The sequence below is a fragment of the Hydra vulgaris genome, chromosome 07, assembly GCF_038396675.1.
Source record: "Hydra vulgaris chromosome 07, alternate assembly HydraT2T_AEP".
In the NCBI taxonomy this organism is placed as follows: Eukaryota; Metazoa; Cnidaria; class Hydrozoa; order Anthoathecata; family Hydridae; genus Hydra; species Hydra vulgaris.
In genome coordinates, this window is record NC_088926.1 from 14,894,296 (window position 1) to 14,907,327 (window position 13,032).

Below are 13,032 nucleotides of genomic sequence, written 5' to 3' on the forward strand. Positions count from 1 at the left end.
ATTTATTGCCAACCTCCTAATTTCTCCTAATTCCCAGGGCTGATATATATAAGTATGTATATATATATATATATATATATATATATATATATATATATATATATATGTATATATATATATCAGATTTAATGGGATTTAATTTAATGGGAATTAAAATTAATGTCAATAACTAATGCCTAATGATGCGAAAGGTGTGGAAAAAACTTAGTGAGTGACATAGAATTGATTTTGACAAATTGGAAAAGTTGTAAAGTGCGAGTAAGTTATAAACTAATCCAATGGAATGAAAAATGCCAGAAAGGGTACTTAATTGTAAAAAATTGCTTCCAAACTCTTGCATAATGTTCTATTTAAATAAGAAAATGAAAATTGAATAAGAAATGAAACGAACATCTATCTAAAAAATCGAAAGTTTAAAACAAAAACTTTCAAAGCTTTTTTTAAGGTTTCAAACCTTTTCTAATCTTCTTTTTTAACTTTTCTAAATATAAAGTTTAAGAGTATTGTTTATGGGAAAAATTGAAGGACACACAACAAGAGTGAGCGTTTTTGTGTGCGTGTATATATATATATATATATATATATATATATATATATATATATATATATATATATATATATATATATGTATGTATGTATGTATGCATGTATGTATGTATGTATGTATGTATGTATGCATGTATGTATGTATGTATGTATGTATGTATGTATGTATGTATGTATGTATGTATGTATGTATGTATGTATGTATGTATGTATGTATGTATGTATGTATGTATGTATGTATGTATGCATGCATGTATTTATCATGCTACTTGAAAAAATGTTTTTCAAGTAAAAAATGTATAGGTTATATCAAAAGGTTGTGCAAAAATTTAAATCTTTTAAACATCTACTAAATGCAACAATTATATAATGGACTTAGATGAGTTGCAAGTAAAGAATTTTCACAAAGAGCATTGCAATCAACTTTTACCTGTAACTTCACAAAGAACATTGCAATCAACTTTTAACTGCCAAAAAAAAATACAGCAATAATGAAACAGAAAGCCGAAGCTGTGGAAATATTCCATTTATATCAATAAAAAATCAACCTTAAAAAAAAAATATTTCATTAATCTTCTTTATAGATATAAAACCTGACAATCTACTTTGATTTACTAAAACATCAACTATGATTGTCATCAAAAAGGAAAGACTTGTACTTGAATTTACCCATCAAGAAACCAATATAATACCGAAGCCAAATAAAAAAGTAACAAAACACTACCCCAAAAATTAGGCTACTTAGAGACCAGGTTACTTATAGACCAAACTTTTTCAGAATGGTAAAACAACCACAATTTTAGTTTATTGAAATGCAACAAAAAAAAATTTCCAGAAAATATTTTTAATGCAACTACATGCATCAAAACAGAAAAAAACTTGTTTCTAGGAAGATGGCTTTAATATTACAACAAATGATCCTTCATAAGTATAAAACATCTAAAGAATTCAAGGTGAAAGATCAATCCTGAAAAGAAGAAGAAAAACAAAAAAAAAAGTAGACATGTTATTATAGGTCAGGCTTTATGTAACCTTTTTTATTTGCACAGAAATCATTATTCTTATTAATTGTACAGAATTACTGTGAAATCATTATAAATTTATATAAATTTATAATTTTTAGTTTTTTTTATCATTTATCTCATAAATTTTCAGAAAAAAAAAGACCCAATAAAGATTAGACATAAGACAAGTAAACACTCTTAAACAAGTAAACACTCTTAAACAAGTAAACAATCTTAAAAATATTTCTAATAAAGTATAATGAATAAAAAAAATTAAATGAACAAAAAAGATTTTCAAAAAACAACAAAATAATTATTGAAATTTTTTTTTGTAGTTAATAATTTTAAATAAACAGTTTAGTTTACATCATGCATTTTACTATCCATTTACAAATTTTTAAGAGAAAACTTCTTTCAAGAAATTTCTAAAACAAAAAAATAAAACTTAAAATAATTTTATACTTTTTCAGAATCATTTGATGTAATCCATAACTGATAAATTATAAAACCAGAAAACAAGTTTTAAAATAAAATTATAAGACTATTTTGACAAACACCAAATTTTGACCACTTATTGTACCGAGCCATATATTTAAATTGCATATTTAAAAATATTAAACACATATTTAAAAAAATCTTTTAACAGATCAATTTATAAAATACTATATCTGGTCTAAATGTTACATTAACCTGGTGAAACCATCCAATTTTCAGATTTGTATCCAATAATTATTTTTCAAATGGGTACCAGAAGATAAGCAAATATTATTTACAGCATATGAATAAATTTGAATGTAAGAAATCTGAAAGCTTCTTGAAATTTGAAAACTAACCCAGGAAATCTGTACGTGACTGGAGTTTATATATGTGCATATGATAAATTTTAAGTGCCGGCCCAAGTTTAATACGCATACCAGTTAAGCAATCATTACGAGACATCAAAAGCAATGCACGCCCATCAATTTCCTGTAAATATATAGACAAGAATATTGTCAAAATTACATAAAAAATATTGAAAAAAAAAAGCAAAAAAATACTGAACTGATTTTGAACATGTTATGGGATATATTAATCAAATGACCTTACAAAACAAATAAAATATGAAAAATAATTAATTCTATCTATATCTCTATTTCATTCTGAAGACATTTTGAAAACTTATTTAATGATTAGAAAAAGTGAACAACATCATTATGAATCAACATCATGATTCCAAATGAGCACTAGGACATCACTCATCAATGTTTATTTTCTATTTACTTTAAGTAATAATATAAACTTTTCTATTAAATTTTTAACTTTCATAGCGTTATCATTATTCCACAGGAAATGCCTGTTACAGCTTTCTTAATGCAATAGCTGAGTTGTCCCATTAAAATGCAAAAGCAAAATCTGTAGTTTTTTTCTGGCATTTTTTTTACAATAGCAAAACATGAGGGAGTTTATAACTCCACATTTTTATTTGAAGGTTATTTATCATAACCTTGGATTTTAGTTAAAGTAATAGAGAATTTAAGATTACATAAATTTTTAATTTTTTTTTAATGTTACATAATTACATTCTTAAAAACTTTTCTTTACTTAGAAATGACTCCAGGAATCCAGGAAAAAAAAAAGACAATGTTGAAAATACTTACATGATTAGGTGATGAGGAAAACTATTGCATGTTTGTAGAATCATTTATTGGTGATGCTAATAAGAATCATTTATTGATGTTTTATTGGTGATGTTTATAAGAATCATTTATTGATGTTTTATTGGTGACGTTTTATTGGTGATGTTTTATTGGTGGTGTTTATAAGAATCATTTATTGGTGGTGTTTATAAGAATCGTTTATTGGTGATGTTTTCTTTAAAAGATGTTATTTTATTTCAACTCATTCATTTTTCATTTCATTTCAACTTTATAGATTCATTTTTCTTTTTATGACCATTTTCTACCAATACTTTAAAACTTTTTTTTACCAATACATGAATACTTTTTTTCTGCCAATACATTAAAACTTTTTTTTATAAATTTTAGCATAAATAGTTATTTATTTTGAATAAATGCTCTATGAAAAAATCTATTAAAAATTTTAGTTGAAAATTTTTGGATCGTGTTACAAATGATATAAATATATTTTTTAAAACTTTAAATTTCCGTCTAAGTGTTAGTAATTGCAAGGCATTGCTTTGCCTCATATTGCTATAAAAAAAGAATCATATGAAACAATAAAAAAAAGCATCATATAAAGTTTTGTCCAGTTGAAGAATATTTGCTTTTGCAAAAAACATTTTTATGTAATAAACTCCTTTTAACTTAATATTTTACTTTATATATATATTATCTTTTTCTTTTTTTCAATATATTACCTTTTTATAGTGCTTTTAACAATTTGGTTAAAAACAAAAACAATTCTTTAACAAAATTGTTAAAAATTTTAACAATTGGTTAAAAACAAAAACAAAAAAAGATTTGTTTTTATTTATTAAAAATTTGATTTGTTGCATATTTGTAAAATAGTTGTAACTTACTAAAATATTTAGCAAATAATTTAAACTATTAAGTGTATTAAGGTTTATCTCTCAACTCCTTCCCATATTTTAATTATAAAATTTGATTTATGAAAAAGACCTGGCTACAATTTTATTAAATCTGGTCCATTCTTGATTTAATCAAAGTGGCCCCAGTTAAAATCAAACCTTAGTAAGTCACAAACTGGACCAAGTTAAAATCAAACCCTAATCACATAAGTAAAAAAAAAGAACTTATAAATATTAGCATTTTTTATTTATTTAAATATTTTGTTTTATAAACATTTTTTATTATTTTAAAAAAATTTTGTTTTATAAATATTATTATTTACAAAACATTATATCACAAACATGCAATAATGTTCAAAGCTAATGAACAAACCCTTTGAATATCCAAAAGTACTCTTACACAATTTATATTTTAAAGAAAATAAACAGAACAAATTAAAAAAAAAAAAATTTGTCCATGAATAGTGACAAAAAACAATTTTTAATATTGATAAATTTTGTGATTTTAACACTAAATAATACTAGGTACATATTGTGTACACTTGTACTTATATATTGAATACACTTGCACTTACATATTGCGTACATCTGCACATAGTTCACTAAAACAATATAAATGTGGAAAGCTTTTTAAAATGCCTCCAAAGTATTGAATTAATTTAGAAGACATTTTTTACTAATAAGAACCAAGTGTTAAAACTGCATTATTCTACAGAGACTATGATGGAAAGAAGAACCCCTGCATGAGAACCACTAATACTTACACTATGTTAGCTGAAACTGTTATATGGTAAACTTAATATTAATAAAAACCCGTTCTCTTAAAATAGTAATTTTGCCAAATTTTGAGAATTCTAGGTGTTTATTCCACCCTATCAAGATCAACTACTATCTAATGCAGTTTTTATATTTGATTTTTTTCCATCTAGGTGCTGGAGCATGGCACTTTATCTTTATTCTGGATTATATCTACATGACTGTTAGATATAACCAGATGGCTATACCTACATAGTCTATTTAAATTCAGAGAAAGAACTAAGCCTAAACAAACTTCTAGATTTTAATCAAAAAACACTAGATTTAGGTATTTCAATTGACAGAAGGTGAGAGAAATATTAAAATGGATAAAAGAGACACAAAGAAAATCAGTAACTTTGGCCTCTACAATCTTAAAGACAGGCTTGACAATAAATGATTAAAAATTTGGTCACAATAACTACTTTCTCTCATTCAAGTAATCAGTTTTTCAATGAGATAGCAAAAGAGCAAGTGTTTTTAACAACAAAAAGCAGAAATAGAAATTAAAAAAAAACTTATTCACTCCAAACAAAGCTGCAAGCAACCACAATTATGTTAAGAGAAAATAAAAAAAGAAAAGAGAAAAATACTAGAAAACAAAGAATAGTGTTAAAGAGCAAGGAAACAGCTAACCAAAGACTTGAAAACTTGAAAGTTGTATAAGCCAGGAAAACATGAAGATGGGAGAAGTTCCAAAGCATTAAAGTGCGAGAAAAAAAACTTGATGAACAAAAGTTTTTAAAGCATGAAGGGATAAATGTGACTTTACTGAATGAGAAGTCAAGCCAGTATGAGTTTTAGTGACTGGAACTAAAGATGATAGCTTGTTTAAACTATCATCTTTAGTGTTGTTGTTTACATATAACATATACCACCTTTTGAACCATCATTAAAAGGACCAGCCCAAATATGATAACAGTGTTCCATACAGGGACAAATAAGAGATATGTAGAGGTAGATAATAGAATCAGGAGTAAAATAATGGTAAGCACCATAAAAAGAAGCAACCTTAGCAGAAGCTAACAATGGAATGTATATATGGTTTCCATGAGGTCAGTAGTGAATAATAATCCAAGAAGTTGTAAAGTAGAGGACTTAAATAATCCAAGAAGTTGTGAAGTGAGAGGGTTGCTATTTATTAATACAGGAATGTCAGCAATATTGCAATAGATGTTTGTAGTGAATAAATGAACTTTGTTGGAGTTAAAATTCACATGCCACTGCAAACTCCAAGCTGTTCCAGAAGAGAAATTAGATTTAAGATTGGCTGCCTGTTCTACATAGATAAATTTTTGACTTTATGAAAATCCTAGAAATTTTTTTCTATAAAAATCCTGGAAAATTATTTTAATAAAAAATCTGGAAAATCCCAGTAAATTATAAGATCAACAAATTGACGAATGTATGTAGGTAAATTCTGGAACGTTGGTAAAGGAATAAATAAAGTAACTTAACACTACTGAACAATTACGTTTCTCTAAAATTCTCTAAAATCAAATGTAATATCTCAGTTTTACCATAAACAATCTGCAAAGCATAATAATTTATTTACTTTTTAAATATAAAATGTCAGACAATGGTTCAGAAACTAATACTTTTTATTCTTATAACTTTCTGCTGCAAAACATTCATCAGCTTTTCTTTTTCTGTACTTTTTTGCATGATCATTAATGGATTCTTTAACTGTTTTGCATCGTTCATGTGAGGCGATTTTTTTTTTTGCGTTGAATTTATATTATAAAAATGTTCTTCAACTTTTCTGTTTTTCCGATGGAATTTTAAGTAATTTTTTAAACTTTTGTAAACTTTTAAAACCGAATTTAGATTATTTAACTTTTTACAAAAAGGAATTTCTAATATTCGAAAAAGTTAATTTAAATGAATAAAAAAAAAAAAAATTGTTACAAAAATGTATCTTGTGAAAATTTCAATTATAAAAAACATTTGTTTAAATGCAAATGTTGTCATATTTAAAATTTTATATAATGTTTCTCAAATTAACATCAAAAAAACATCCAGAATTTTCTGACAAATTTAATGGAGTTTCAAGTGAATTTCCATTTCTGAAAAACTTAATGAAGTTTCTAGTGAAATTCCGAGAGTTTCTATGGAACACATCTATGGTTTTAAGAGATTGAAATGAAAAGACTATTTTTAAGTATACAGTTGAGTTGTCAGCAAATAAAACCAAATTAGATGAATGATTTTCAAATTAGATCTTCATGATTTTCAGGAAGATCATTAGTAGAGGTAAGAAGCATTTAAATTATCAAAATAATTAAATTATCATTTAAAACTTCAAAATTTTTACTAGTTATACCATATGAAGCAAGCTTATGGATAAGATTTTTTTATCCAAAGCTTTTGATATGTTAAGAGCAATAGCCCTTGCAACGCCACCTCCATATAATGCACTTATTAAATAGTTTAGAAAGAAATGAAGACAGTTCTGGAAAACACTTTTGTAAGACTATGACAGGAATATTATCTGGATCACAAACTGTAGAAGAGTTTAATAGAAAAATTACTTTACTAATATTTAACTGGAATGACAGGAAGAGTACAGACATTAAAATTGAATTTGAGGAAAGTTCTTTACAAATAGTTTTGCTTTTATCTTTGAGAGGTAAAAAAAACAGACCCATGAATTAAAGATGGAATGTTTGACTTACCTTTTTTAATGACACAGTTGAAGATATTCCAAAAGTTTCTAGAATTTTCTGAGATAAGATGCAACATTTAGTAAACTGGGAATAATGAAACTTAGCACCTTTTTACATTTCATGCAATAATAAAATTTGTTCTAAAGAGAAATGTTCTTTTAAAAAAATGTTTACAATTAGATATAGCACCTGCACAAGAAGGCAAAAACCATGGAGTACAATGAGGCTTGACATGAAACCAACAACAAGGAATAAAAACTTTCATACCTACCAGGATCCAGGAGATTACGTAGGAGGCGCATTTATCAGTGGAGAGACAAAAGACATCAGCACAAGGACTGTCACAAAGAAAATTACAAAATGAATCCCAGTCAGTGCATAACAGATCCCAATCAGATAACAACAATATTGGCAGAGGGATAAAAAGAAAGGGCTTGATCAATTTGATCATAAATTACATCTAAAAGATTGCAGTACTTTTTAAAGGTGCAGAATAGTGTGTGTGTGTGTGTGTGTGTGTGTGTGTGTGTGTGTGTGTGTGTGTGTGTGTGTGTGTGTGTGTGTGTTTAATTAATAGGATTTGTAACTTTGAAAAATTAAAAATTAAATATTTTTACTTGTTCTTGTAACAAAGCTCCTTCTTCCATATAACCATGAGATTTGAAATAGTATGCAACATCATCAATAGTCCAATCTGCAACATCTAATGGAAGTGCTTTTAAAACATCCTCTCTTATTGAAGACCGAACATCTAAATAAAAACTAACTAAAATAATTGAAACCGCAAATCTTATTAAATAATTATATTATTATTATTTACCTGACTTGAACTTTTTTTAACTTCACATTGAAAACAGAAGTCAAAATAGGATGAAAATGTTGTACTACAAGGGCAGAATTAAGTGATCGCAAATTGGGATGGGCCAAAACCATTTAGCAATCTTAAAAGTATATTCTTTGAAGCAACTGTGATTGCTAACTTTTATATTGCTAAGTTAAAGTTTTATGATAAAAGAAACCATCATGTTTTAAAACAATATTGATACAAAATAGCCTGGTCAGGCAAATATTACTTCTGGCTATTTGTCTGTCAGGTCCGGCAAAGCTAATTTTAAAATTAACATTTATGTTTTTTTGACATGTTTTATACTTTTTTCACGAGTATCACCAAGAAATACTTGTCTTTTAAGTTTATTTATTTCATCTCAAAATATAACTTTTCATATTTTGAGATCATTGGTTTATTTATATACGCTTTTGATGTTAACTTTAAATAATTTTACTTTCTAATCAAAGTAGTAAAGTTAATTAAAGTAGTAACAAGCTTTTATTCAACTCATTTCTATTTTTATTAAATTTTATAATAATAAATCCTGTGTTTGTTCTACCTGGATTAACATCTATTTTGTACAAATAATATTTTATACGTAATAGTTTTATATGTAAAAGTCTTTTGAAAGAACTTTGCTAATTTTGTTGCAGTAAACTTGTTGTGGTAAATTTGAATTGATTTGCCCCTTGTACTATATAATGTAAAAAAAAATAATATTAAAATGCATCAAGATTTTTTTTACTTGAATCTTGTTTAAAGTAGGATAAATTAAAAAAAAAATCAACAAATAGAAATAGTTAAAAAAAGATAATTAATTAATTTTATTTTACTTTTTTTTTTTGATTCATAGAAAAATTTGTTAAATAATCACTTCTCCAAATGGAGAAGAGAATGTTGCAAAGAGAACCAAACTTATTTAAATTTCTTCCATAAATAATAGTTATGGTTTCATCATATTTAGTTTTTGTACACACTGATTGTATAATTTATAAATTGTTATTTAATTATTTATAAATTGTTGTTTAATTTTATTCTAATCAGCCTAAAAAAGGAAAAAACTGCAATCATTATGATATTCTAATTAGTAATCAATAATTATCTAACAACCATTACAACATAAGTAACTACCATAACAACTTAAGCATCTACCATATTAAAGGTAGAAGTAAATAGTAAAAGTAAAAGTAAATAAGATTTTTTTTTTTGAGTGTCATCAACATCAGTACTCTAATAGATTCTTTTATTTTAATTAAATAGAAATGTAGTAATTATTAGACAGTAATTATGGTAAGGTATACAATAGTAGTAAATATGGTATAGTATGGTTTACACTAACAAAAAAGTAAAAATTGCACAAAATATTAGGTCAACTGAAAAGTTCTGTTTCTACAAAAAAAACCTGCTGCCCCAAAGGAGTGCTGCTACATTGACTGAAGGTTTGATGTTTAGTAGCAATCTTTTCTTTCATTATTCTTTTTTTTTTCTTTTTTCTTATTTGTAAAATATTATTCCGTTTTTACTATTTGCGACACTATTCTTCTTTTTTTGTTTTCAACACTATTCATTAAATTCATTTGCAGCACTTTTTATTTTTTGACATTCGTTAAATTCATTAGCTACACTATTCCTTTTTTTTTTTTGCGACATTAGGCCTTTTTAATATATTCTACACTATTCTGAAGTTCATTTTTTGACACAATTCCTGCCACCCATTCGGAGTATTATTTTTATCATTTAATGTAGTCATACATATGTAGCAAATTAACTCAAACAAAGTTATTTTACTTTTGTTTTCATTATAAAGTGATATATTTTGTTGTGAAAACGAACAGACTTTTTCGGTAGACCTATTATTAACTAGAAATTATTAGTTTTAAAAAATTAATTAGAAATTATTAGTTAATAAAAATATTCAACATGTAAAGATGTAAACCTGGTAATGGAACTTTAGGATTAAGTATATGTGTGAGATTGTTATGAACACCTTTACCAAAAGTACTTTGCATAACTGGTTGCTTATATACTACCCCAGTCTTTGAATGCCCAACACCTGATTCTGCTTGAGAATTCTGGAATAATGGTGGATGCACTTGAGCAATACTAGTGATTGTTGTATGTGGTGCTGAATAATGCTCTTTACCTTTAAGTAAAATTACAAAAAATTAAAAATTGTTACACCTACACAAAACAGGAAAAATAAATAGTATTTAATTAAACCAGAAACAACTGCAGTACAAAAAGTTTAACTTTAAACATAAACCATGAATCACAAAAGCTACACCACATATTACTTTTGTTTAGCACAAATTTTCAAAAGTCAATTTAAAAGCATAAGGGTTTTGAAAAAATTTAATAAGATCCATGTTTTTAAAATGATATCATTGTCATTTAATACTATATTTTTGTTAAAAAGCTCTACTAAAATGTTTTTTTAGTACACCTAATACTGATACAGGTAACTAAGATACTAATACTGAGACAGACTTTTTTTTAGTGCCAAAATACTGGCATTGTGTTTGTTCAAATTGGAATTTTGGTCTATAAAAATATAATTTTGGATATATAAAAAATATTTGAAATTTTTTTTTTTAAATGACTGAAAAAAAATAACTTTTCATAACTAAATTGACAAATGCTAGTCTTTAAATGGTTTTGAATGACTATGTATGCTGGAGTAAAAATTGAATAATTTATAACCAATTACAATTGTGCATTCAATAAAAAGAAAAAACAATGCATTTTAAATAATAAATCAATAATCAATACTTTATGCCTAATGGGAAGATTTATATAACTTTAATATCTAACTCTTGACTTTAGCATATGGGGACACTGTAATTATGCAATTTGTGTATAGCATTTAGCTGAATGTGGGCATAACATTTTGTACAAAAAACCATCAACCATAAATAAAAATTTTTTCAAGCCTTGGATTAGTTAGAGGTGTGAATTCACTGCTTGCTGAAAAAAGCATTGAGTTAGTTCAAAAATTGTCAACACAGCTTATGCTGCATTACGACATTGTTTGCATTACTGATGGAGTTTCAATAATGCAGAAAGTATTTAAGTACTTGATGATTAGTTTTGCATTGTGTATGGCATTTAGCTGAACGTGTGCATAACATTTTGTACAAAAAACTTCTTGCACACAAAGCTTAAAAGCAAATCTGCATCAATAAAAATACTGTAAATTAGAGTTACTTTGACAATTTTTTATTTTTTCAAATAACTTTTTAAATGTTAAATATTTATATGTACATTGCTATTAACTTAGGGATAAATAACCTTAGGATATACTCTATAAATTTATCTTTCAAAGAATTGCTTTCAACTTTTTTTAAAATTTAATGGTTGTCCAATGTTGCCCCATGCTGTGGATACTAATGACCAATTAACAAACTAATGTATTTTAATGTATAAAATTGATGCCCATTCAATTCCGAGATAATTATTTTTAAACAGCAATTTTTACTCCAAGTTTGTTATGAATATTCTTTGTAATAGCCCTTAGGTCTATAGTGTCCAATGGAAATCCTCATTCAGAGCAAATTGTGATATACTTAATAAGTACCATCTCTGTGTCTGATGATAAAACAGTTGGATGACCAACATTATTACCATTTTTTTTCCTCAGTTTGATAAAGTACTCTTTAATACATTATATTCAGTAGCTGCTTCTCTGATTGTATCATCGTTAATCTTGCTGACTGCTACTACTAAATTATCATTGGTATAATCTTGGTACTTTCTTGACCCTAATGTATGTTTACAAGGCACCCCTATTAATGTTTGTTATAAATATTTTGTTATAATAATACAAATATTTAAACTTTAAATTTGTAACAAATTTTAAATTTAAATTACTGTGTTGAACTTTAAAAAACAATAATTTGCATTCACTTCAAGCTCACTTTGTATTGTTCTATTCTATATAATTCTTTTGTAATTATAAAACATAGCCAAAATTTTAACATACTCATATTTAAAACATACCCAAATTTAAAGTAGTTGGTGCAATTTTAGCTCCTTTAGTCTTTGGAGGTTCATCATCATCTGCAATAATATACACTGGTTTGGTAGAGGACATCGATAGCTTCATTTTACCTTTTACTTGGCAGTTAGCACAAGCCCATTTACCTACAATAAAAATAAAAGAATCATAAAAATAAAATAAAAGATTTAGCTGAAAAAAAAGATTGCAACATAGAGACAAACTGCATTATAAGTTAAAAAATTATAATATTAAATACATTAAAACACTTTTAAATATTTAAATACACTATAACATTCCTATTAAAGTGTTAATTATAATAACTTTATTTAGTAACTAATAAATAATCAAAATAATATAATAATATAAATATAATATATAAGGATAATAATAAAAAAAAAATAAAAAGATAAAAAATAGAATAAAAAATAAAAAGTTATTCATGAAAAAAAAAATTTGTAAAAAAAACAACTATAAAAACAGTTTTTGATATAGGATTGTATATAGTATTGTATAACATTTTCTCACTTTTAAAACTAAAGCAATCTGGGTACATTTTCTTACTTTTAAAAATTAGCAAAAAATAACCATTTGAATATTAGATAAAATGTTGAATAATTTGTACAAATACATTTTATTTTTTGGTTTTTGTACAACCTGCTTTAGCTTTA

The 13,032-nt window shown here is 25.6% G+C and overlaps 1 protein-coding gene across 1 annotated transcript in view; it reads right to left on the reverse strand.

The window, feature by feature from the left end:
- Positions 1-1,863: 1,863 nt before the first annotated feature.
- The window catches only part of LOC101241007 (uncharacterized), a 29,137-nt gene continuing 17,968 nt past the window's right edge, over positions 1,864-13,032 (reverse strand). Inside the window, exons 5-8 of the mRNA XM_065801156.1 lie at positions 12,364-12,507; positions 10,304-10,510; positions 8,156-8,289; positions 1,864-2,516 (exon numbers count right to left, since the gene is read on the reverse strand). Coding sequence (XP_065657228.1) covers positions 2,379-2,516; positions 8,156-8,289; positions 10,304-10,510; positions 12,364-12,507 — 623 coding nt within the window. The 3' untranslated portion in view covers positions 1,864-2,378. The remainder of the gene's footprint in view (positions 2,517-8,155; positions 8,290-10,303; positions 10,511-12,363; positions 12,508-13,032) is intronic.